The sequence below is a fragment of the Helicoverpa armigera genome, chromosome 14 (genome assembly GCF_030705265.1).
Source record: "Helicoverpa armigera isolate CAAS_96S chromosome 14, ASM3070526v1, whole genome shotgun sequence".
Classification (NCBI taxonomy): domain Eukaryota; kingdom Metazoa; phylum Arthropoda; class Insecta; order Lepidoptera; family Noctuidae; genus Helicoverpa; species Helicoverpa armigera.
In genome coordinates this window covers 1896733-1924401 of record NC_087133.1, presented here as the reverse complement: position 1 = coordinate 1924401, position 27669 = coordinate 1896733, and the positions used below count along the sequence as shown (strand labels likewise).

The window sequence follows — 27669 nt, the reverse complement described above, 5'->3', positions numbered from 1 at the left end:
AGATTGAATTCCTATTAACCCAGCTACTTGGTTTAATAAGGTAGTGAACATTATTTTATCAACTATTTCGTAAAGGGATAACAAAACTACACAAAAATTCGAAAAACGATTAAAAACTTACCAAAAAATTAAATTTTGATTTATGTTTCAGCTTCTTCCCATCTTTGTGTGGAGGCAAGTTCTCAAACACTGAACCTGAGGCGCACAAACCTTAATTTTTAAGTGTCCCAAATCTAATAACAATAATTGGTAATTATTATCGAATTACCGGCCGTTCCATTAAACCGCAATTAATAAATTAATCCCGCATAATGGCTTTCAGCGGTAATTTATCGATACTTTTTTGTTCATACTTTTTTATCGTACTCTCACTGCGTTGTTGTCTGAGCTGTCAAATTTGAATTTAGAATACAAGTTCTTTTGTCTGTTTAGAAATCTCAATATCTATGGTTATTTGAAGGGCAATAATGTAATGGTGTCCTTGCATTACCCAAGGGCCTCATAAATATTTAACAGCTCTCGGATGTTGTAAAGTACGTACGATTTTATCGATAACAGTAAATGTATGGAATGTTATAAGTAATCCAATTGAAGGAATACTGTGTGCAGATATTTGAATATTTTAAGTTCAATTTTGAACATTATTGATTTGCATTGCAGCCGAGGATACATTAGAAAAGGCCGGTAATGATATTATGTACTACTGCTTATCTACCTACAATACAATGAACCTCATCCAGATTTTCATGAGACATCTACTAGCAACTTAGTTTTATGGTAGGTATGTTATTAGTTTTAAAACATTATTAGTGGTTGACCCACCACTATTTGGAAAATAATTGAACTTACACAGTTTACCTACATTTTTGTCAGTGAAAGCCTATACAAAAAAATCTCTATAGTATCATCTCCCAATCAAAACAAAAAACGACATTATACTTCCGCAAAATTAGCGTATGGATGCAGACCAGAAAATTGCTCACGATCGCAATACAAATCGCTCAGATCAGAAGGCTGTAAGCGGGAGGTCTGTGCCCGATGAAAAAAATGACAGATCATTGTACGCACGCCGCGCATGCTCCGCGCGCGTCTTCCCGCGCTTTTTGAGCGCGAGATTTGAAAACGGAACATTTATGAGTCAATTTGTTTATTTATTATTATTGGTGAACGATTTTTTTATTGAAATATAAAAATGTTTCGTGCTTTAATAGATTAATAGAACTCAATTTAGAAATATAAAATTCTTAGAATAATTTAAAATTATTCCAAAGTGATGTGACATTTTATTTTTTATATTTAGTGCAATACTTAACGAGAACTGTTAACCAAAATGGTGTTACCAAGTTCAACTACGAAAAAAAGTAAGAACAAAAGTGTGTATAGTGTAGTAACATGTTTTATCAGTGCGTGTCGAAAATTAACTAGTTTTGAGAGCGTTTATGCGGGTCTTTTTGTGTTATTTGTGCCATCAGTGTTCAGTGAAACAGGTGAGGAGGGAAAACTACTCCCATTTTATTTAAGTAGATACTTTTTCTTTGAAAAGATGAAGTTACTTTAAAGATGCGCACATAGGCCATTTATCGGCCATTTTCCCGCAGTTTCACTCGCATCCCGTGGGAACTACTGCCCGCACCAGGATAAAATATAGCCTAAGCCTATGTTACTCGGGAAGAGTTGAGCTTTCCAACTGTGAAAGAATTTTTCAAATCGGTTCTGTAATTTCATAGGCTTTAGAGTAGGTACAAACAAACAAAAAATGTTTTTCTCTTTATAATGTTAATAACTATTTTAGTAACCTGTGATATTAGTATAGATTAAATCCTGTTTAAAAATATCAAAATTGTCGTCGTGAATGCTTTCATCCGGGATGTAAACGTCTTTAATGAGATAATTTTAGTTGAGAGAAGTAATTGACGGACTTTCTACTTATTTGGACTTTGAAACGAAGTCATACTGTTTATAATAAATAATTTGATATGATTGCATTAAATTAGCATCGCTAATATAGCTACATGTGGCATAGTATGCTTTATTATCATTCATAATAAGTTATTTTAAGTGAATAGATAGAAAAATGTTTGTAACAAAGATGCACTTAAAAATATTTGCTTTAGGTACATTTTTTAAATTGAAAACTGGTTTTCCAGTGATGATTCTGAAACATCAAAATCGGCTCAGACTTTACAAAGTTATTCTACGAACGAATCACTGCGTATGCATATAATGCATGCATGCAATAATGATCTATAGGCTATGATTGCACCTTGCCTATTAACAAAATATATCTAATAAAGACATCTAGATCTATAAGGCTATAGTAATTTCCAAATAATAGGCTGCATTGTTCTTATATTGGACAGAATATGCAGCATTCACTTTCCTTAAGAGTGTTAGACAATGGGACCTGTAACTATAACATGTTACAATATCCATATAAATACATAGGTATTGTAGGTACCTAGTACCTGTAAGTATGTTATATGTATAAAGATGTACCTACACACTACAGATTTCATCACGTCTTTCTCAATGCAATGAATCATTAGGTGCACTGAGATTGACCATAGCTCGGATGCATAAAATTCCAATTCATGCGAGCTGTGGCCAGTGTCTTGTGGTTTCTTTGTATCCTAAAGTCTCCGAAACTACTATACCAATATGAAAAATGATGCCCAGGTGATACTTAGGTAATATTTTATCCAGGTAGGGGAAGTAGTTACCACAGGACGCGGGTGAAACCGCGAGAATACAGCTAAGTAGTCATAATATTGGAACTTCTTTAAACAATACCCCTTTTCATTGGAGTGCATTGACCACCACGCTATTGTTTTTTCAATGCTGAATTAAAAATATATAAATCATTCAGTTTCAAAACTTACAGCCTATCGACAGAACCACTGGCCACCAAAAAACCTTTAAATGTCAAATCCAATTAATCCAACACATTCCTTTCAGAATTCTTAATTAAGTATGGGGGAATCTATTAAGCTTTTACATGGACAAAGTCCGCCTACCAATCGAAATAATCCCTTAGTTACAAAGGACTTTCTTAAAATGTCATGTGGATTTTCGAATGCATTCATTAAACGAGAAATAGGGTCGACTTTTTTGGTGGGAAATCATCATATGACTCTCTCGTGCTGAAGGTGCAGTGTGAGCGAATGTCAGACTCTTGCTGACTAAAACCCACCATGTTTCTTCTTGAGACCTTTATGTACCAGGGCCAAACTCTTTAGAAAAATCCCGCAGCACAGGTAAGCCAATTAGGGATGACTTACGTCTAGTTCCTGCAAAATTTACTATTTTAAGTATATATTAATCAAAGATAGATTAAAATGGATTATAGATTATAGATATTAAGACTGGCTATCAAAATGCGAGAATAAAACAATTTAAAAGCAACGGTGCGTATAAACAAAATTGCAAGCAGTAACCGTGAAAATCCCAGTACTATGCGATTACATAAAAATTATGCCAAGTAGTGAGGTGAACTTTTCCGTAAGCAGTGTCGCGAGAACGCAATGGGACGACGATTCCGATAATCGATTCTCCCATTAAATCGATTACACAATACATTTCCGATGCAATTGTTCATACTACCTACTTACCGATTTATTTATTTACCTACTTATATTGCAAGGGGTTCGTAGATTTAGTTTTGACATTGTAAAACCTGTTAAGTACATATTTGTAGCCAAAAAGCATAAAATCAAAATTTTTAAAATACCTATATACTCTTTATGTATGTTTAAGTTATTTATCTCACTGCAAAAATTATAACAATCTATGATCATTACACATAATATATAATCTCTTTTGTTATCCGCAAGGCAGTATGCCTTTACAATAATAATAAATTAGACAATTCCCATGCGAGACAGTAAAATTACCGTCTGACGAGTAACATGGCATTCACTGCACTTCCTCCTTGATACAAAGCAGGAAATGTAACATAAAGCCATATAAGGCTGTTAACACAAAGAGTATTCAATCGTAATAAAAATAACGTGATCAACTTAATCATGTTGATCGTAAATATAAACATACTAATGTCTTATACTGGCTGTAAACAAATGATACATTTAATAAATTAAAAACGCTAGAAAAACAAGCTATTATAAATGCACGTCAAAATCATCATCATAGACTTACCTATCTAAAAAGTCAAAGGCTGCTACGCTACGATGTACATACAGTTATGAAAATCCAGTTCATATCTTCCGACTCCAACATCAAATTAGTTCGACAGTACCATAATTATTGTATCGTCATCAGAGCAACATACAACTGCCAATTTTCATGACGCTGCGATCCTTGTAAGATGTGTAAACTAGTAACCTTAGATTCCAAAACATACTCACATATGTACATAGGTTGACCAATAAAAGCGTGTTAAAAATAAATTATACTCACGAAGATTTTCAGAAATCCGTTAGCTTAAATTAGATTAATATAAAGTAAATAAGATATGTTTCTTATGTTTATTTAATCGAGATGTCCTTTTGCTAAATGATACAATGTATCTAAGTTTTTATTATAAAAGACAAATTGCTATATTGATAGCAAATAATATACAAATTGACCCGGGTTCTACTACGGTAACCTCTTCTTTTAATAATATTAGTAGTTCTACTAATACAACTATTGATACACCTGATAGTTTAAACTACATGGTGCGACAAAGGGTGGGCCACATCAACTGAATGTTGTACATCAAAACATTCAGGGCCTTTCCGGCAAGGATTTAGAATTAAGTTTATTTATTGAGCATTATATGGTACAAGTAATGTGCATAACTGAGCACTGGCACAGAAATTCTGAAATAATATTCCTTAATAATTGTAATTACACAGTACAAAGTGCGTTTGTTAGAAAGGAAGCCATCCATGGTGGCTCTCTTATAATTGTGTCTAATAATATAAAGTGTAAAGAACGTTTGGATATAGTTAAATTATCAGTGGAGCGCAACATAGAACTGTCATGTGTTGAACTGGAGCGGTTTGTTATAATTTGTGTGTACAGGCCTCCTTCTGGGGATTTTAACATCTTTGAATCGGTAATGGAAAATTCCCTTTCTAAACTAAATTCAAGTAGTAAAACACTTTTAGTTTGCGGTGATTTCAATGTTAATATTTTAGAATCATCTCCCTTAACTATAAGGTTGCTTAACTTATTTAAATCTTTCAACTTGTTTAATTTATTTCTAGAACCAACAAGAATTACGGCAACCTCGTCAACCTGTTTAGATAATATATTTAGTAATTGTACCGCCACGGAGACTCTGATTACCAATGGCCTTCCTTCCGATCACCGTGGTCAACTGGCACGGTTTCCTGATAGACAGCATAAAATCAAACGGGAAATAACATGTCGCCCCTTAACAACCAGTCGTTTTAATACTTTCAAAAATAATATAATTGCAAAACTAGGCTATGAGATATTAGATAATGACAATCCCCATTTAATGTACGGAGCTCTGTTCGATATCATTAAATATGAATTTAATTCTAGTTTTAAAACCAAAACTTTCGTAATAAAAGAAACGGCTAATTTCAATGAGTGGGCTACCCCCGGCATTTACAAGAGTAGAGCTAAGTTGTATGAGCTGTATGAAATGAAAAATTATAAATTTGATGAAAATTTTATTACATTTGTTAGAAATTATTCCAAATTGTTTAAAAAAGTCTGTCATGCGGCAAAATCGATGTATTTTAGTAATAAAATCAAGAACAGTAATAGTGTAATTAAAGCTACGTGGAATATTATTAATAGTGAGACTGGAAAAAATAAACAGCGTGATACTCGATACAAAATCGTTGATGAGGATCAAGTTTATGAGAAAGATTCGGATGTAGCTAGAGAATTTAATACCTTCTTTTCTAATATTGCAATAAAGACCACTAGCGACTTAGACTCCTCTACCACCAACGCCGAAAAATTTTTACGAAGTAGTGTTAGCCAATGTGAAGCCACATTTACTTTTAGTTATATTACACCTCATGATATAGTTAGAACCTTCAAGTCATTAAATTCAAAAAAGACAGGTGACTTGTGGGGTATCTCTGTAAAAGTTATAGACTGTATTATTGTCGATATTGCACCCTATTTGGCTAGTATATTTAATGAGTGTATTGACTCAGGTACCTTTCCGGAACTTATGAAATACAGTAAGGTTATACCACTCTTTAAATCAGGGAGCAAGAATGACCTAGGCAACTTTAGGCCGATTTCAATTTTACCCGCGTTAAGCAAAATTTATGAAAAAATCATTTTAAATCAGCTGCTGCGCCATTTCAATGTACATAATATTTTACATGCGGAACAATATGGTTTCACTAAGGGTCGCTCAACAACGGATGCCGGAGTTGCTCTACTGAAGCACATTTATACCGCGTGGGAGAAGTCGCAGAATGCAATTGGGGTGTTTTGTGATCTTTCTAAGGCGTTTGACTGCGTCCAACATGAAACGCTTACTCAGAAGCTTAAGTACTATGGCATTAGAGATAGCGCACTTAGGGCCGATTTTTCAATGGTCAGATAAAGGGAAAGATAAGGTTTATTCCACAGTTAGCGAGAATCTCAATTTTTCAATTGACAGATAGGCCCTAACGGTCAGGTAAACTCTCTATCCAGCCGATAAATTTATCTGGCCCTTTACGGGCCAGGTAGCGCGCTAACGGTCAGATAACTCAGATATTTTGTCATTTCTGCAATCACGCGCGTTCGTTTTTGTAGGTTATACTTGTGTTCTTGCTTCCTAAATTATAAAATAATGGATATTTTTGATTCTATCGACGACGAAACAATCGAGGAAGATGATATAGTGCTAAATTATTTAGAGTCAGAGAGAAGAGAAAGAGTTATTAGAGAGAGACCTGATAATATGTCTCTATGGGATGATAAGAAATTTCATAGGAGATTTCGTCTCGAAAAAAGTACTGTGCAATTTTTATTAACCCTCATTGAAAGTAAAATCGCCAACGTAACAAACAGGTAAGAATTATTTTCTATATAAATAATAAAACGAGATTTTGTATATTGACTACGATCTAGGTAACATTGAAAGATACCTATATATTATTTTTTTATTTTTCAGAAACAATTCTGTTCCAGCTTTACAACAATTACTTCTGACTTTGCGGTTCTATGCGTGTGGTAGTTTCTACATTACGATAGGTGATTTTGCTGGAATACACAACTCAACTGCGAGCAAAATTATAAGAAAAGTTACTGAAGCAATTGCCTCTCTTCGCCAGGAATTTGTTACATTGCCAGCTAACAGAGAAGAAATATTATTAGTACAGGAAGGATTTTTTAATATTGCCCGATTTCCGAGGGTTATAGCGGCATTGGATTGTACTCACATCAAGATAATTTCACCAGGTGGCAATACTGCAGAAGACTACAGAAATCGAAAAGGTTTCTTCTCATTGAATGTGCAAGCTATGTGTACTAGCGACTTAAAATTTGAAGATATAGTAACACGATGGCCAGGTTCAACACATGACAGTTTGATATTCTCAAACTCTGCAGCAAAGTTTCAGTTTGATACTAATAGATTTCAGAATGGACTGGTCCTAGGTGACAGTGGTTATTTCTTAAATCATTATTTACTAACTCCGTTAAGTGATCCTCGAACAGAAGCCGAAAGACTATATAATGAGTCTCATATTCGTACTCGAAATGTAATTGAGAGATGTTTCGGGTTTGGAAAAGGAGATTTCCTGTGTTAAGTATAGGAATGCGGTGCCGAATCCCTCTCGCTCAAGACATTATTGTAGCAACAGCAATTTTACATAATCTTGCAAGAATTAGAAATGAAAGCGAACCACCTGTGGATCCTGAAGTCCACATACCACAACAACCACAATTTGAAACTCTCATTGCTGACCAGCCAGGACACCAACACAATAGTACAAGGGACTCTATGTTAGAATATTTTGAAAGTCTAATCAACTAGTAATGATATATTAATAAACACAATTTTATAACTACAATGTGTTCTTTTATTATACCTCCACTTTACAGTAATCATATTGTTATAATCAAATAATTTGTGGTGAGGTATTCACTGCTTTTGAATAGGATTATTAGAATTTAACAGTCTGGGTTTGTAGTGATAAAAAATTAATTTATTGGAACTAAACACACACATTACAATAAAAAATGGTCAAAGACTAAAGAGATCCTTGTTTTGTTGAATAGGTAAATGAAAAAAAAAAAACATTTTATAAATCTTTATTTATTATTTCTAAAGGACTTGTTCCATAATTTACACCAGTACGGAGCTTACTTAATAGTACTTCATGCATTTCCTGCTTCCTTCTTTCATCATTATGCAGGTTCTGCATTTTTAATAAGTGTGCCTGTTTGACAAACTCATGCTCTTTTATGGCAATTTCCTTCTGAGCTTCACTAGCTCTAAGCGAGATTCAGTTAAATGGTCCAGTTTTGCAGTCACTCCAACTTTAGTAATTTTTTGATTACTTTTCAAGTATGGACTAATCTTAGTTTTTAAAGCCTTTGGCTTCCATGAAGACCACTTATTCTCTGAAAATAATGATAAGTTTTAATTAATGTTATTTTATACAATGTAAATAAATGAACTGGAAAATTGATAAAGACATACCTTTTTCAGTTTGATCCACTTCCATATCCTGTATCTCTATAGATTGAAAGTCATCAAAGGCCTTGTCTGAAAACAAATTAATTTACTATTATATTTTATTACACTATTATACTATGTACTTTTTTTTCAATAAATTAAAATACCATTTCCAATTTCACTGTTAACTTTCTCCTTTAAATCCTGTTGCGGGCAAAACTCTTCTTGATCTAAAACAAAAAAATATATTCAGGTCCTTGTTTTTCATTTTACATTAAATAAATATATATAGGTTGAACATTCTGTAAAAAAATCAGTGGCCATCATGTGATCATAAATCTATCAAGGATATGAGTAAAAATCAAACATTTATTCTTTTCCATTCTGCAGCCAGAGATTAATTACAGCACATGTTTAGTTATTTTCTAAAGTTATTTATTATTATTGAATTAGATATTTTACCTAAAGTACACGGAATATCGTCATCACATGGTACAATTACTAAATTATTTTCTAATGATTGCAGTGGCAACGATAGCGGGTCAACTTTAGCAGTCTCTTCCAGTTCTAAAGGTTCTGAAAAAAACAACAATACACAAACTGCTTAGAAAGATGCTAAAGATAAATGTAGTGCGTTATTACTTTTGTTTTCATAAACACTATATCAATTCCCATGGTAACATCAACAAAAATATTTTAAAATATTTGACTTCATACCTGGAATTTTGTCGCTGTCATTTCGAGCATCCAGCCCATTGATATTCGAACATATCGCGATAACCCTCTCCTGTATATCTGTAACCTCTGGGGCTGAAGAGGGCCCGCCACCAGTTTTGTACAGCTCTTGCCGATGTTTGGCCAATGTTTTTTTGGTTTCCTTTTTTATGCCTTCATATTTAAGCTTCAGGCTCTTGGTACTCCTCGCTGTAAATCCCGTAGCCGCATTAAATAATGAACTGATTTTTATCCACGCTGCTTCCTTTTCTTTATTGGTTACGGCGTCTGTCTGCTTATTTTCAATTATAGTACGGTGTTTTGCCACCAATTCAGTCAATAATCTTATTTCGCTTTTGTTAAAATTCGTGGAACGTTCACGTTTTACGATATTTTCCATGATTACACACAACACACAAAAAGCAAACAATAAATTCGAACGGAAAATAAATATTAACACGAAGACGAGTCGTCAAAGTTTAAGGTTATGTTATGATTCCCTCTAAAATGTGACAACCGCTGTCATTAAGTTGAAAATTGTTTGTCTCTTTCTTAGATCTGTAAATGTTCATAAGCGCGTCTCGCTCACACAGATGTAGTGTGAAGCTAGTCACAAAAAAAGGTCAGGTAGTAAACTGACTGGTAACTATGCTTTGAAAAATTGAAACTCTTTATTGGTTCGTTAAAGAATCAGATAAAGTTATTGATCAGTTAGCTACTTGACGTTTTATCTGGCTCTTGAAAAATCAGCCCTTAGTGTTATTAGCTCATATTTAAGCGGCAGAATGCAATGTGTTGACGTTAATGGTGTCAAATCTTCCAATCTACCCGTTTGTTTGGGCGTACCGCAAGGCTCGATTCTAGGGCCATTTTTATTTCTTGTGTACATTAATGACTTGCCATATTATTTAAAATCATTGTGTGATGTAGTATTGTTTGCTGATGACACGTCTCTAATTTTTAAAGTTGATAGGAATAGAGTAGATTTTGATGACGTGAATTCGTGTCTGTCGTTAGTAACGCACTGGTTCACAGCCAATAATTTGGTTTTGAATGCGAAGAAAACCAAATGTATAAAATTTGCTTTGCCAAACGTGAAAAATCTCGGCCCCAGTGTAGTTTTAAACAACGAGGAAATTGAAACGGTCCAAGCTACCACTTTTCTAGGAATAACTGTAGACTCCAAAATTCAATGGGGTGAGCATATAACTGGCCTCACGAATAGACTAAGCTCTGCTGCGTACGCTGTCAGAAAGGTAAGAGCTCTCACCGATGTAGCCACGGCGCGTTTAGTGTACTTCAGTTATTTCCACAGTGTTATGTCTTACGGAATTCTTATGTGGGGCAATGCTGCCGACATAGAAAATGTCTTCGTGTTACAGAAGCGTGCTATCCGTGCTATATACCGACTAGGTACTAGAGTCTCCCTAAGGGAAAGGTTTAAGGATATTGGTGTTCTGACTGTGGCGTCTCAATATATTTATGCCAATATAATATATGTAAGGCAAAACATAGAGTTATTTAGTAAAAGAGTGACGTGCACAATTTCAACACTAGAAATAAACATAAATTAACCGCATCCAACTATCGATTGCATAAAGTGCACGGTTCGTTTGTGGGCCTTTGTATACGCATTTATAATAGAATCCCAGTTCATTTGTTAGAACTAACGGACAGTTCTTTTAAAATCAAAATTAAGGATATACTGATTAAAAAGGCTTATTATAACATTAATGATTATTTCACAGATACACGCAGATGGCAGCTCTGAAGTGGACAACAAGTGTTTTTTTTTATATATATATATTTTGCGACTAATATTGAATTGTATAATTGTAATTTAATTATAATTAAATTGTAATAGACAGCTGTGTTGCTGGGAAGTTTGTTCTTCACCACTTCTTCTTCCCAGCCATAACACTAGGAAGTGGTGAAAGGGGGGCGTTTTGGGGGTGCTGTAATTTTGTATTTTTTGACGTGAAAAAGTGCTAGAATCTAGCCTATTTTCAATAAACGATTTTGACTTTGACTTTGACTTTTTGACTTTGCTGAGGTGAACAAACTGTTTGGAAACTTCATATTAAAATAATAACCATGTGTTGAAATAAACATTATGCAAAACAAATCCTTAAAAGTTTTAATAAATGTATGCACCTATTCAAAACTTAAAGCTCTTCGATTTTCTTAATGGTATTATACAAATCGCCTTTTAAACGGCTTATAATTTTATTATCTGCATATGTAAACAGATTAGTTAATATTTCTTACATTAAGGAGTTCTAACGTTCTTTGCTTTGAAAATGGGCAAAATATATAATAGAGAAATTTAAAATTAATAGATACAGTACTTAGCTGTAGATAGCTTATAGTATGCAAAAGATATATAAAAAAAATATGAATAAAAACTGGGAAGACAAGTATAACCTTCTCAATAACAAAAGAACCTCGTATATTAAAAATACCTAACAAGTTATCAATTTAAAAATAAACATTCAATTTAAAAGCACCAGCAAAAATGCACTATTGCAAGGTTAAATTATTAATAGCTTAGTACCTACATAATATGCAGCCTTAAGCGTCTATTATATGCGACAATGACCCATAATCCAAATGTTATTTAATCGTTATTTAGATAGAATAATAAAACTGTTCTCACATTTGTATCTATAGTTTTATAAACTATACAATTATTTGCAAGCACAAAAAACCGGCCAAATGCGAGTTGGAGTCGCGCACGATAGGTTCCATACAAAGTCACTTACGTTAAAATACTTATTTTATTATCGTTCTTAGTACTGTTGATTAAGCACAAACAGATCACACATGAAATATGAATACATCATCTATGAAATTTTTAGCTGTCAAGTTATCATGGTTCCTGGTCCCATGGTCACAGACGTACAGACGGCGACCTCTTAGCAATAGGGCCCCGTTTTACCATTTGGGTACGGAACCCTAAAAATCGTTCATGATCGTTAATACCTTAGATATTTAGCTGGAGGCTCTTGATGCTTTCAAATAGTAATATTCCCATATTCATTACTTTTTCTAATATACACATGTAGATTTTGCAATATGGTTTACTAATGTTTGTATATTTAGCTAGAATTGCATCTGTTACTTATGTACGAAGGTTGTATGCAATTATTTATTCTAGAGTTATTGCAACTCAAATGTTTGCTGGTTAGATTACAATCTCGACTTCCTGACAGTTAAGGATAAGTCAAGTTCAGGCCAAAGTTTCGCTAATTATTAGCTGCTGAAAATAAGCAACAGAGAAATAATTTAATCGAAACTAATCTATAATTTCCGTGTCTACTAAGATTGAAATGAAATGAAATGAAATCGTTTATTTTGCAAGTTGGACATTACATCACTTTTACACGTCATTTTAAGAACGCTGAGGCCGGCATTTCCTAACTGACTGATCCCTGAGAAGAAACGCCGAAACAAACTCAAGGGTCATAGTCTCTTTTTAAGTCCAAACATGTTATAATCAAATAATATTATGTGTGAGTGTCACCATGTACGCGGTCTGGAATGGCCTTTTGAGGAAAGAGCCACATCAGGCTGGAGCTGACCAGTCCCAACAGACGGCACGCATGCATCAGTCGTCGTGTAGCTCAACCATATCTTAGGGAGCTCAACGACCTGTCACACGACGATACCAGATCTGCAGAACATTTGCGTAGGCCATTCAAAAATACTCAAACCCGCCAGACAGTATTTATGTTAGAAGAATATATAATGTTGCTCGCATACACGATACTCACATTCACAATAACAATAATAAATTAAAAAAAAAAAAATACAATTATAATATATAAATGTCAATAAAAAGATAAAAGAATGTCATTAACAAAATGTTATCTGATGATAATAATATTTAAATGTCAAAAGTAACAATACACAGGCATTTAAAAAGATATCACTCACTAAGCGAGCAGCTCATTCCCAAGCTTCTTTATCATTTAAATAATCAGATATTTTGTAATATCCTTTTTTCAAAAGTTTGGATTTTATATGATTTTTAAATTTCTTGATAGGTAAATCACGAACCGCTTTGGGTAGTTTATTGTAAAAGCGTATACATTGACCCATGAACGAGTTGCTTACTCTGTGGAGGCGAGTAGCATGTACAGCAAGATTATGTTTATTCCTAGTATTTACGCTATGGACATCAGACATTTGAACAAAGTTAGATATGTTTTTACGAACGTACATTAAATTTTCAAAAATATATTGAGAGGCAACAGTCAGAATATTTATTTCTTTGAATTTCTCTCTGAGAGAAACTTTTGGACCCAGATTATAAATGGCTCGAACAGCTCTTTTCTGTAAAATAAATATAGTTTCAACATCCGCACAGTTTCCCCAAAGGAGGATCCCATACGTCATTGAACTATGAAAGTAACTAAAATAAACTATTCTGGCTGTGTCCACATCGGTGATTAGTCGGATCTTTTTAATAGCATAGGCGGCTGAACTAAGCTTTCCTGACAATTTAACAATATGTGGGCCCCATTGGAGTTTGGAATCAACGGTCAAACCAAGAAATACCGTTGACTCAACAGGCTTCAACTCTACTCCATTTAGTTGTACATTGGTGTGTAACTGCCTTACGTTAGGCGTTGAGAATTTAATTAATTTCGTTTTAGATTCATTTAAAAGAAGATTATTGACATTAAACCAATGAACAACCTTAGAGAGTGCATTGTTAACTTCGTCAAAATTGTCGAGTTGGCGCTTGATTTTAAAAACGAGTGAAGTATCATCGGCAAACAACACAATCTTATGATTATCCCTTACGTGATAAGGGAGGTCATTAATATAAATAAGGAACAAAAAAGGGCCTAGAATTGAACCCTGCGGAACCCCCATGGTGACCGTAGATCCAGAAGACCTCTTACCGTTGACATCCACCCTCTGAATTCTATTATGCAAATAAGAAGTCAGAAGGTCAAGAGCCTTATTTTTGATACCATAGTGGTGAAGTTTCCTGATGAGTATATCATGGTGCACGCAATCAAAAGCCTTGGACAAGTCGCAGAAAATACCGAGCGCATCCTGCGAATCCTCCCAGGCCTCGAATATATTTTTAAGCAATTCCACGCCCGCATCCGTAGTAGAACGACCCTTGGTAAATCCGAATTGTTTAGAGTGCAACAAGTTGTTTCTATTAAAGTGGCTCAACAATTGACGTAATATTAACTTCTCAAAAATTTTACTCAAAGTGGGTAAAATTGAAATTGGCCGAAAATTTGATGGATCGGTTGTACTACCGGATTTAAACAATGGAATTACTTTACTAAGTTTCATCAAGTCAGGAAAAACACCAGATGCAACACAAGAGTTGAACACAGTTGCTAAATAAGGTGAAATTATTTCAATTATCGATGAGATTATCTGAACTGACAATCCCCAAAGGTCAGCAGTCTTTTTTACATCGAGATCTTTATACGCTTGAATAATATCCTTAGAGCTGACAACCGTGAATTCAAAACCTTTGTCACATTCCGCAACACAATTTTTTAATATTGTAAGAGCCGAACTGGAAGATGCCATCAGAGTTCTGGTTGTTAAAATAGGGATATTGGTGAAAAAATTTTCAAACTCAGATGCCACCTCCGAGTCTGACTTAATGTCTACATTGTTTATTTTTAAGTGAAAGTCTCGATTCCGTACAGTGGATCGGCCTATTTCTGAATTAATTATATTCCAGGTGGTTTTTATTTTATTTCCAGAAGCTTTTATTTTCTGTTTTATGTGTACTGATTTTGCGGAGGTACAGGCTCGTTTAAATATTTTTGAATAGTTTTAACGTACTGTTTAAATGTTTCATCTTGATTGAATGATCTTTCAGAGTATAATTCAAACAACTTCTGTCTACTTTTGTAAATACCCGGCGTTGCCCAATCACTAAATGTTGCCTGATCACAAACAGATATGGACTTAGTAGTAAAAACTTTTTTAAATTCACAATTAATTAAGTTGAATAAAAGGCTGTAAGCTTGATCAGGATTATCATGATAAGGCAATTCAGGCAGTTTTTCAAACAAGTTATTTTAAATTGTTCCAAACGATGTTTGTTTACAGGAATAAAGCTTACATTTTTTCTCAGAGCTCTGATAGTTTTCATAGGAAAGGTAACTAATTGACCAGAGTGATCAGAATCCAACACATTTAAAATTTGTTTATTTAAAGGTTTTAAGTTTGTAAAAATGTTATCTATACATGTAGCACTAGTGCAAGTTATTCTAGTTGGCTCGAGAAATGTACTGTACAAGTTGTATGATTTAAATAGAGTTATAAAATTATTAACAATAGAATTATTTTCCAGTATATTAATATTAAAGTCTCCACAGACGACAACTGTTTTATTATTATTAGAAATTTTGAATAATACATCTTCCAGATGCTTCTCAAAAATTGTATATGTTGCACATGGGGGCCTGTATACACTCATTACAATGAACCGCTCAAGCTCAATGCATGATATCTCAATTACTCGCTCAACAGAAAGGTTCACAATATCCTTCCGTTCTTTGTATTTAATATTATTGCGAAGAATTATTAGAGAACCACCACGTATTATATTTACTCTGCTGTACGAGCTGCCTACACAATGGTTCTTGAAGCTAAACATGAACTGATGCTCTTTAAGCCAATGCTCAGTTAAACATAAAATATCTATATTATTACAGTTCATGAACAACTCCAATTCCAATTCTTTACCAATCAAACCTTGAATATTTTGATGGAATATATTCAAATTGTGTTTGTTTCTAGTATTTATATTCAAAGTGTTTGATGGATCAGAAGTGACAACATTTTTTGTGGTATTTAATTGTACATTTGAAGATATAATTGTATTTATGTCACAATTCAAAATAATCGATTGACTATTGCTAGAGATTGGCTCTATTGTCTGGTGGTGGAATTTAAATCACTTGGAACTAATTCCAAGTTCTGTGAAAAAATAAAACTAGACTGCTGAAAAGGAGCAGTATCGTTAGCCAAGCATTTGGCTTTGTTAAAAATACAATTGTATACAATAAAAATACGATTGACATTGAGATCCCAAATCTAATTTTATTATCGTAGGTACCGTAAGTGTGACAGTGTAACATTTAACCACAGCGATAACCAAACGTCAAATCGGCGAATTGATAGCTGAATATCCCATCGAAGTGTTTTGTGGAATTTTAATTAATATTTTGTTTCTACTACGTTTACATGACACTGCAAAGCTTTCGAAACGTCAATGTATGTTGAGAACGCTTGCTGATTTTAAGCGGCTGCTGTCATCATTTACATAATTCTATGGACTGACCATACTTTTATTATAAACAGGTATCTATTTACAAATATTTTTTAATACTATGGGTATTGTATTTTAACGATGAGTTGCACCATTTAACTATAACGATAACTGAACCATTTTCAGTAGTAAATTTGACCAATGGGCGGCAAGTATATGGCCAGTTAAGGGGTGGTTATCGTTATAGTTAAATAGTGCAACTCACCCTGAGTTATTTATTGTTATTCTCGTATGCAAGTCATATTATGATAAGTAAAACAAATAGCATATAGGTAATTCAAACAATAATACTATGGATACCTGTTTGTACCTGATTGCTTCCGCATATTTATTTATTCATATAAAATGCTTTTAATCACCATGACGAAGTTAAAGCTTGTCACATCTTTAACACGCTTATTCCCTTATGCACCTTGTGTGTTGCAGTACATGTAGAAAATGTGAATATAATTATTTATAAGCTCTTAATGTCGGCGTTACTCATGATTTCACTAAAAAACGCAAAATCATGGTGCATTGTCGGACATCTTTACTTTCTATCGGCATAGATCATTCACTATATACCCACATACTTATGTAGCAAACATTGGCTTAAAAAGTCACATTTTGTCACAACCTCTCAAGATTTCTTGTTTTTGTGCCAATTTTTGTGTAACAATATTTTTGCTACATTTAACCTTTACATTTGCAAAAGAGTAGTAATGACGAAATAATAACAACTTAGGTTATCGAAATCTAGGGATGCCATCCTCAAACATTTCAAAACAAACCTTGAAATGAGTATTGCAAAAAAATCAAAAATACGATTTTACGATCCCATAAACTAGAAATCTAAATTCAATTTTCGAAATAAAGATATTTATTATTCATTTTTTTTAACAAACAGTTAAACTGATTTCTGAAAGGTTACTAGCTAAAACTTTATCGACCTCTACTATATCATATTTAAAGGGAACCACTTGTAATATTTGTTTAGCTGTTTAAAACTATTTCTCTAATTCTTAACTAACATTAAGTATTTTACCTTTAAGCAATGAAACAGATATTCAATTGGAGAAAATTCTTAAAACTGCAGCCACCCAATAAAATGCCTTATGTCAGATATAAAAAAAAAACAAGAAAGTAATTAGGTACGGTACAAAATTACCGCGGTCAAATGAAAACGCGCCGAACCACTTTCGTTAGCGGTCAACCAGTAGCAAACCGCCAAAATGTGAAGAATTACGTCTCGACTGACATAATCGCACTTTCACTTATATAACTGTATTAATTAGATCTAAATGCATGAATGTTATGTTAATATGTGTGAGTAAAAAGTGCGAGTCATTTTGGGTATGCTGCGTTAGAAATACCACATATGGATTTCATAATACAGATTAAAGAGTGTAGTAGGTACAATTAGGATTAAATAATGTTATTTATAAATCACAGTTTTCGTCAATGAGAGCTGCAAAGCTGGCTACTAAGTGACTTCACACTATTCAAAATCTATGAACAAAACACTGCGCAAGAGTGAGGCGCGAAATGGTTGGACGACTTCAGAACAGAGTTTGAATCGAACTTTGCCCTCTGCCAATCTATACCAATTTAATAATGAGAAAACAGTTTTGTTTGTTTGTTTGCACCCGAGAGGCTCCGAAACTACTCAACCGATTTCAAAAAATTCTGTCACTGTTGGTAACCTACACTCTTCGCGAGAAACATAGTCTATTTTTTTTCCGATACGGGCAGTAATTCTCACGTGCCGTGTGGTAGTATAAAATATAAATTGCACTCAATAATGGAATTGGTTTTAAACTCATAAGTTAACTACTTAACAAGTTCACGAAAGAAGGTCCCAGGAAAAATACTTCTTAAGTTAGACCTTGACATTAACCGTTTTAATAAGGTAAAAGGAGAAGACACCAAACGCTACCTTCACAAAGCTGATTCATAATACATCTTGCAATCTCTATAAATTGCAATAGACAAATAAACCTTGGAACGTCATTAAGACGTCACACGTTTTTCGGTAACTGACCAAATATTTATTGAAATGCAAACATTTGGGTCAAGAGTTTAAAGTACGGTCAATATTGTGTCATGTGCAAACTTAATAAGGTCATATATGTTGCTTCAAACAGAAGCACGTTAATTTAAAGATGGCTCACCGTTTAAACATGCAAATACAGATATCGTCAAATAACTTTGCCACTCTATTTTTTTTATTTCTACAACTTCAGATTTTTAACACCGATTGAAAAAACATTGAACAGTTTATTTAATTTATTTAACCGTTTATATAAATTATATAAATATAAAATATAAAACTATCAAGTGCAATGGCAGAAGTATCTTCCAGTAAACCCGCTATGGGGACTTTCTTACTAGCCAACAAAAAAAATCCACAGGGAAGACCTACATATGAAAGCATAAACAAAGCAACAGGTCCCATTATTCCACGCTCCATATCTCGACGTACATTGCAATTCCATTCAATCAAGATGGTACAGCCTACCGGCCAAAACTCTTTCATTACGTAACACGTGACCCGAACACAAACCGGTACGCACATTACAATGGGAGATGAATTTAGAGCAGTTTAACAACTGGAGAAGCCATAACTGTCTTTGTTAAAGCTCTGAGACCGCTGTTCATAGTAGTATGTACTATCAACTAATGACATGCACTCTTCTTCAAGTTTTCGTAATGGATTGTCTATAACAATAAGGTATAAGGTATAGTAGATAATATAGTATGTATAATAAGGTAGGAAAGAGGTAGGCAGTCTTCATTGTTTTGGCAGTTTCAAATGACTTTTAGATAAAGGGGTTCATGGGTCACATTTTGTGCATCCACTTTAAAGTTGTGTTTTATAAATTTTGTCGGTTGCATGCTTAAGGATATGATAGAATATGTAAGAGCTGTCAGGTTCCCGCGCCCGCCATAAATTGGCAAACTTTTCTTACAAAGATTTGTGGTCATGGCGAATCCAGTTGGTTCAATGCTCCAAGTATATGATACAGATTTGGGCCGATACAACACTGTGCAACAATTATTAGGCAATAAGCTTGTGGTACTAGTTTCCAAAGATTCCATCTACAGGGTTAAGTTTAAAATGAGGTTGAGAACGTGAGAATATTTCGATTGTAAAGATGAGCATGGGACCAACCCATAGTTTAATTACGTACCTCTGTAATTTTTTACGTATGCGATATGTACCAGTATGTACATTAAATTAGCCGTTTTTGCCTTTTATATACCTTCGTGTTTTCTTTTGAATCTATCCTTTTTGGCATAAACTGTCTTCCCTTGGTTTTATTTATATTCCCTTTCCTATGTTTAATAATATTTATTTCAAACTTCTGTTTTTTGTTGATTGAATTGATATTAAGAACTTCCTCATAAAACCGGTAATTGCATAATAAAGCAACAATTATTACTTGCTCTTAAATGAAGATATTTCTGAACCAGTTTTGTCTCCGGTTTCAACCCACTTTCACGAAAGCTCGAGGTAATTATGTATGTAGTTGGTGCCTCCCGAAAATACACTCTGTACCACTTTATACCACGTGCATACAAATCAATATCTATGACCAAGTACACTTCCAATTGAGCTGTTCCAGCAGCGTAAAAAGCAGCCTATGTCCTTTCTCAGGCTCTAAATTATCTGGATTACAGATAGATCAATACCAAAGTCAGGCAAACATCACTAGCACTACTTAGGTACATAGTAAATAAAGTAATCTGATCCTCTCTGCGTGTGTTAAAACTCAACTCTAAAGACACAGATTTTAATGGGGATTAAAAAATATACATGTCTAGGTTTGTCATTCCGTTTACAAACCGTGCGAAACTTAAAGCTAATTTGTTTCACACCATATTTGCTCAATTTTAAATCATTTTAATCTACATAATTTAACACATTACCTTGACATATAAATGAGTTGATATTGGTCAACAACACTTACATAAGCGTGATTGTTTAAATCATTGTACAACGCTAAGATAAGTTAGGTAGTTGTAATACTTTCAGTGGGTAAGATTACAGATTTTGAAATAAGTAGGTACATATCAGCAGAATCTAAGGCATTTGTATGTTAATTAGGTATTGTCTGATGTAAATCATCATCTTCTTCTTCGACCTTTTTATCTAACTGGGCATAGGCCTCCTCTCACACAGGAAAGGATTGAACCACGGTTGCTCAATTCAGGTTGGTGATTTCAGAGTTTATAGTCCAGGTTTCCTCGAGATGTTTTCCTTCACTTTTAATCAGTCATTGGTTTCCATGATATACTTACATATGTATAAACTTAGAAAAGTTGCACTAGTACTTGCCTGACCTGGAATCGAACCCATCCTCAGTCTTCAGAGGTTGGTACTTTACCCACTAGGCCACCACGACTATGCATTTATGGTGCTACGTTTGATGTAATGTATTTTTATAATATACATAATTGAGTATTCCACCATATTTATATCAAAATAATACTACTTAAATATACTTAACACGTTTATATATTGTTCGCAATATAATCGCTATCATTATAAACGAACAAAGGCTATATTAAATGAGTAAGATTAACATAACGCTCGCTTGGGACAAGGTCGGGTCGAATAAAATAATCTTAAATAAGCACAATGATATTCGACATCGCTAAGTCAACATCATTACTGGATAAACAACTGTAGGTATGCCGTAATTAACGATTAAATAATCAGGTAATTAAATGCTTCATTGTTTTATTGAATCGTTAATTGGTGTCAACCGCAATCCAAACTAATATTATAAATGCGAAAGTAACTCTGTTTGTCTGTCTGTCTGTCTTTCTGTCTGTCTGTCTGTCTTTTCTTCACGCCTAAACTACTGAACCGATTTGTGTGAAATTTGGTACAGACATAGTTTGAAACTTGAGAAAGGACATAGGATAGTTTTTATTACTTTTTATGACAAAAAAAAATATAAATAAAATTATTCCGGACATATAGCGCCATCTATTGGTCAAATCAAAAATCTGCTGGTAGTCACTATTCCACGCGAACGAAGTTGCGGGCAAAAGCTAGTTCTACATAATTATACAAGATGCTACAAAATAATAATTTTCTCCAATTCCTTGAGATAACAGAGGCCATGAATTGGTCTAGTAATTAACACTCTTTTTTGAAGGGGAAATCATCCCTCTTTTCTGAAGCCTTTCCTGGACCAGGGCATTTGTAAAACTATTTTATAAATGTTAAATAATCATAAATACACATATCGGCAGATTTTAAATTAGCTTAGGTTACTTAGAAAGTTCAATTGCACACGCAATGAAACACTATACAAACTGAACTACTTATTATTTTTAAGATTTTTGGCATAATACCACCAACTAAATTAAAAAGTGTAGCTATTTATGAATCTCAAGACTTATTACCATATTTTTTGTATAAATTGGTCTCTTTTATTGAGGGTCCTGTTATCTGTATGAGATGGTAATTTTTATTTACCTAATTTTAATTTAAACAAGAGTCTACCAAATAGAGTGTTCTAACTTGAATACTTATCTACTCACTAGCTTCTGGCAGCGGTTTCACCCGCATCCCGTGGGAACCTCTGCACGAACCCGAATAAAAAGTACCCTATAGCCTTCCTCGATAAATGGGCTATCTAACACCGAAAGAATTGTTCAAATCGGACCAGTAGTTCCTGAGTTTAGCGTGTTCAAACAAACAAACTCTTCAACTTTATAATATTAGTATAGATTTGCAAAATACGTCTCGACGACGACGTCTACGATCTCCAATAATTCCTAATAATTTCCAAAAAAAATCTGCAGCTCCACCAAAACGGAGCTCTAATTAAAAGTATTTATTTATTTGATTAACACAACCCTTCGATCCAATCATAAGGTATTCAATTCTCTACATTCAGCTCGAGCTCTAAAACGGTCCTAGTATCGAAACAAGCAATTCTAAATGAGTGCCGGCTTTAAATCAACTTGCTTTTGTAAATCGCCATGACGCGTAAAATTTCACCATTGAGAGCCCTATCATTGGCGTATTCAATCACAACTTTTATATAATCAACTCTATTTTCTTGTTTATTAGGTACAATATTGATAAATACTAATTTGATGGACTTTGTCTTCAATTTGCTGTGATTTGGCAATGGTGGAAGGTTCAATGATCTTTTGACGTCTAAATGTCAGATTGAATACGTGGGAGGTCATGAAAGCCTCTTCGTATGACTTTCGAACTGAATTCCGACTATAGGTGATCATTTACCATAACGAGAAAGCCATACTACCTATAGCCTGACCAGCTCATTATTTAAACTCCCATGGCACACGAAGGGTGCGGGACATAATGATAAAAAAACTCTTCCCATGCTCCCACTTTATAACAGTTTACAAACTGTCACTTTTCCAAAATGATATACCGCATACCAATCAGAAAACGATTTCGACTATACATTTACATAGTTCGTTACATATACTCCTATCGTCCATTGTGTCCATATCCCATATCTTCTTTTGTACACAAGTGTATTCAATTAATACACATTGTGCAGTAACAATCAGACCGTGAACTGACACAGTATTTTTGACACAAAATTGTGGATAATCATCTCTATTGATTGTTTAACTAAAGCATTGGATATGCATATGACACAGATGCAAATAGGCTCTATGAATGAACATTGTCTAGTGTAGTAATTTTTTGTAACCTCATTCACTGTTTTTTGTCGAATTTGTTGTTTTTATAACCTTTTATTGACCCTCTACAGCACAAGCCTCCTTGTCATACAGGGAATTAATGAACATCAATCACAACGCGCCCAAAACGAATTGGCAAAACTTCCTCAAGATCTATTCCTTCACCTTAGTCATTGGTGTCCAAGATAAACTTAGAAAGTACATTGACTTAGTTAAGTTACATTGTTACTGGCCTGACCTGGAATCGAACCTAGATACTCTTACGACAGGCTTATGCTTTAAAACCTCTAGGAACCCACGACTTCAGGAATCCAACATCTATTATACCATAGATAAATTAAAACCACATTTCCATTGTTTCAGATTGGTCAAACCAGCTAACTTACGACCAGATATACAACGGTACGAAGTACGCCCAAATACCCACCGTCTCCAGGCCATATACCTCAGTCAGTAGTTTATTGAACCACCACCGAAACAACCCTAGGTTTACTTACAATGAGACGGAGAACGAAGTTGAGAGTACTCATCGGTTCAATGATGCAAGTGGACCGATACTGGTTGGGTTTGCAAGAGACCCCTTCAGGTATTCTGTGCCGGAGGATGATTATATGAAAGGAGTCAGGTTAGTGTTTAAACTTTAATTATCATTGTCAAAATTGGAAAACGGGTAAAACGGGGCACTTTGGTTATATTGCTCAAGTTTGTGATATTAAGGAGATATGATTGATACCTTTTTAGTCATACTAAAAGTCTAGAAAGAAAATAATGTATTCTAATAAACAAAGATCATATTTTCTTGAACTTTCAGAGGATTTCCTAAATAAGATATCTGAACTCTTAGAAACTCATAGCTGAATCAGCCTTTGTACACTTGCAGAATTAGATAATCAAGATTGCATCCAGGAAAGAAGAGTAACAATCCTTCGCCAAACTAACTAATAGTTGGATCAGGTTCCAAACTCCAAATACATATTTCATTTACACAAAAACCTTTATTTCAGGAACATAGATCCTCAAGTGTACATGAGTAAGTCAGAGAACCGCGGCAAGCGTGGCGTCTTCCACCTGTACAATATGTTGTACTGTGCTACTGGCTGCGATCCTTTGTCTTATAAGGGCTATGGGTGTTACTGCGGGTTCCTGGGGTCGGGGAGACCTACGGATGGCATTGATAGGTGAGGCGAATTAAATCCTTAATATTATAAATCCGAAAGTAACTGTCTTTCTGTAGAGAACTAAGAACTGAGAATGTACTTTCGCATTTATATTTAGGGTGACCCCTAACATGCCAAAACTGTTAGGACCAACATGGTCTAAAAGCTGATGAGATTCAAGATGATCACTGACCCTAATTAAAATCACATTACGGACCAGACTTTGTTGCTGTAAAGATTATTAGATTCTTTTCTTCCCTTTTGGTAATTTCAAATGTGTTCATATTGGTTGATGCATTTATTCATGTAATCTTTGCTGCATCGTCCTAAACTAACATACCAAGGCTTAATATTTTATATTAAAAGCAAATAGTCTTGAACGAGTGTTTTCTCGTCATCTTCGCAATTATTTCTCTTTCCCTTATTAATTCTCCCTCTCCACAGATGTTGTAAGCTCCACGACGAGTGCTACGAGAACATCTACTGCCCCTTCTACACGGTGTATCTGCAGCCTTACTTCTGGAAGTGCTACCACGGACAGCCGCTGTGCGCGCTCGAGAACTTTGACACGCAGAACGATGTTGTCAACGGCTGTGCCGGCAGGCTTTGCGAGTGTGACAGGTAGGTTCGAATAAATCCAATCTAGGTACCACACCTGGACCTGGATTGTCAAGGTTTTTTTTTTGTATTTCTGCAAAATTAAGGTCATGTAACAGAAAAATCTTTTATCTTCTTCAACATCACAACATCACGATACTTTACAGTACACCGAACACTGTTTCATCTAACTAAATTCTCTAATATTTATAACCCAATTATTATCATAGGTAATTTTCCCCCGTATATAAATCGATGATTTTGGCAGCCAATACTAAAACAGCCAAAAATATATCTACTTCTCCATTCTCATCATCTTAATTCGTCTTTTCTCTTCGTTCCAGACAATTCGCGATGTGTGTGCGAAGATACCGGTGTCCGAGAAAGCGCGCCCTCTGTCGCTCCTCGCCTATACGACTGCTACAAAACTTGCTTATGTTCCGATGACGAATACAACTAGCTTTAGTTATAATGATTACCTCAGCTAATAATAGTGATCAAGGATTTTATCTGATATTAAAAGTGAAAATATTTCAGTATGCGACAGCCATTTATAGAGAAAGGTTTTAGGCTACTTTTTATCTGGGTGGTCGAAATAGTTAACACGGGACGCGGCTAGAAACCGCTGGGGGAAGCTAGTAAACCTTTAAGATGTGTAGGTTCGGTACATAATCTTTAAAATTTAGTTCAATTTTTCTCATCAAACGATAGTTTGCCATGACTTACTGATACACGAACACGTTTTTAAAGGGACATTATAATCGGGTGTGGAAACATAGTGGTAATTTTTGTAAATATTATATTGTACATAAACCCTATAGAAAATCCTTTAAACTTGTAGTTACCGAGTCATTCCTGTGGAATGGTTACCATACTATATTCGTATTTAGTTAAATATTCCAATGTAATGTAAGTAAATAAATAAATTGAAATCTAATTGTGGTCTTATTTTAAAATTAAATCGTCAACAAGCTATCCGATACAACGTTTTGTATTATAGGTAACACAAAATATTACTGCAATCGTTCCATTTTGCTTAAAACTTTCCCGCTAAAACAATATGGCGTAACTACCAAATTGTTACACAAATGCCTACACCTCTCATGTATCTACATAAATTCAGAGTAATTATGTAAAAGACAATGGTTTAAATACAAAAGAATTTGATTAAAATCATTGTCATACTTTCCAAAAATTGCATAGCTTTTTTTTTACATTATATGCGCACGAGTGGCGCCCTATCTCTCGATCTAGCCGAATTACACCTAAACTATTGTACCGGCTACACAATGACTCCCATGGAGAATACTCCACTTGCTTTGTAGAAAAACCATTAAAAAATAATCGTCCACTACGGTAAAGTAGCTAGTAAGAAAATATACAAACAATGAACTATATGGTACTACAATAGGCCTTCTTTCAACTCCGTGGGAACGCCCTTTGATTATATATATGTCTAGATGTAGCGTCGAGTGCGCGCAAGCGTGGAAAAAAATGTCAATGTACTGTTCATCGACATTAGCTTTCCTGTCAATCAGAACAGATCGTGCCGCTTAACTGTCAAAACGTATTACGCGCGCTAACTAAAATACAAATAACAGAGGTAAAATGACGACATGTGCAATTAAAGTCTGCCGGAATTATAAAGGAAGGCTAAAAAGTGCCAATAACATCACCTATCATCGGTAACCGACCCAGAAAATAAATATTTGTTTTTTGTAATTATGTTTATTAAATCACGCCATATTGTATCAGTGTTGCCAGTTTCTGTTTTTCATTTTCCCAACTTCACGTGTTTATGTTATGTATAAAGGATATTTTTTTAAGCACTGCGGAAAAAATTAATAGGTATAATTTCTATTTTTATTGCTCGGATGGACATTTCCTGATTCTCCAAAATATTATCTACTATTATTTGATTAGTAAATTATGGTCATCGACGTAACATAATTTTTTTTAGAATTCCAAGTAATCCTATTGTTAGGAGTCAGACCGCATTAAAAAAAAGCCGCGGAGATGCGATGTGGACACCAGCAAAAAATACCGTAGTGTGTTCCGATCACTTCCACAGCAAGGACATGAGTACTGTCGACAAGATAGGGCGACGAAGACTTACAAAAGGAGCAGTGCCAAGCAAGGTTCAATTTTCTATAAAGTTATAGTTAAACCGAATAACACTATGTATACAAACTTATTTAATTAGTCTATTTTTTTCATTATTTATGGGAGAATCGTAGAAGCTGGTATCATTATTTACGTCAACGCGTAGTGTAAAATGACATCTACACGCACACATGCATAACAATTTTGTCTCTGCTTCTTTGTTGGGATTGTATGGTGACACTCCATCTAGACATATATATAATCAAAGGGGAACGCCATGCTTTATATAAGATTTTTTCTGTTCAAGTAATCATAAGTCGAATATTTTTTAATAATAAATGTGCTTAGATGGTTGGATCTTGACATTGTTCTGGAATGTTCACATTTGTATCGACATGTCCACTACGTCTATATAAAATTTTGGTCACACCTATTGTATCAAGGGATTCTTATTTTGTCATTTATTTACTCCGTGAGATATTTCTACAACTACA

At 34.3% G+C, this 27669-nt stretch overlaps 2 protein-coding genes and 1 pseudogene across 2 annotated transcripts; 2 read left to right on the top strand and 1 right to left on the bottom strand.

The window, feature by feature from the left end:
- Window positions 1-1266: 1266 nt before the first annotated feature.
- LOC110382307 (uncharacterized) lies at window positions 1267-25907 on the top strand. The gene is made up of 5 exons (XM_049837257.2): window positions 1267-1487; window positions 23682-23943; window positions 24323-24496; window positions 24920-25096; window positions 25417-25907. The coding sequence occupies exons 1-5, from the start codon at window positions 1331-1333 to the stop codon at window positions 25517-25519; spliced, it is 873 nt and encodes a 290-aa protein (XP_049693214.2). The 5' UTR covers window positions 1267-1330; the 3' UTR covers window positions 25520-25907.
- Window positions 4524-7997, top strand: LOC126056683 (putative nuclease HARBI1; annotated as a pseudogene).
- Window positions 8223-10838, bottom strand: LOC126056078 (uncharacterized). The gene is made up of 5 exons (XM_064037722.1): window positions 9323-10838; window positions 9068-9181; window positions 8773-8835; window positions 8630-8695; window positions 8223-8550 (listed from the first exon to the last, which is right to left on the bottom strand). Exons 1-5 carry the CDS (start codon window positions 9717-9719, stop codon window positions 8390-8392), a joined length of 801 nt encoding a protein of 266 aa, XP_063893792.1. The 5' UTR covers window positions 9720-10838; the 3' UTR covers window positions 8223-8389.
- Window positions 25908-27669: the final 1762 nt, after the last annotated feature.

Bases quoted from the DNA above. Each gene is read 5' to 3' on its own strand.
- LOC110382307 (XM_049837257.2), top strand. From the start codon at position 1,331: ATGGTGTTACCAAGTTCAACTACGAAAAAAAGTAAGAACAAAAGTGTG. The intron at 1,488-23,681 runs GTGAGGAGGGAA...CCATTGTTTCAG, and splicing joins ATCAGTGTTCAGTGAAACAG to ATTGGTCAAACCAGCTAACT. The intron at 23,944-24,322 runs GTTAGTGTTTAA...CCTTTATTTCAG, and splicing joins GATTATATGAAAGGAGTCAG to GAACATAGATCCTCAAGTGT.
- LOC126056078 (XM_064037722.1), bottom strand. From the start codon at position 9,719: ATGGAAAATATCGTAAAACGTGAACGTTCCACGAATTTTAACAAAAGC. The intron at 8,696-8,772 runs GTATTTTAATTT...ATTTGTTTTCAG, and splicing joins TAACAGTGAAATTGGAAATG to ACAAGGCCTTTGATGACTTT. The intron at 8,551-8,629 runs GTATGTCTTTAT...CATTATTTTCAG, and splicing joins AGTGGATCAAACTGAAAAAG to AGAATAAGTGGTCTTCATGG.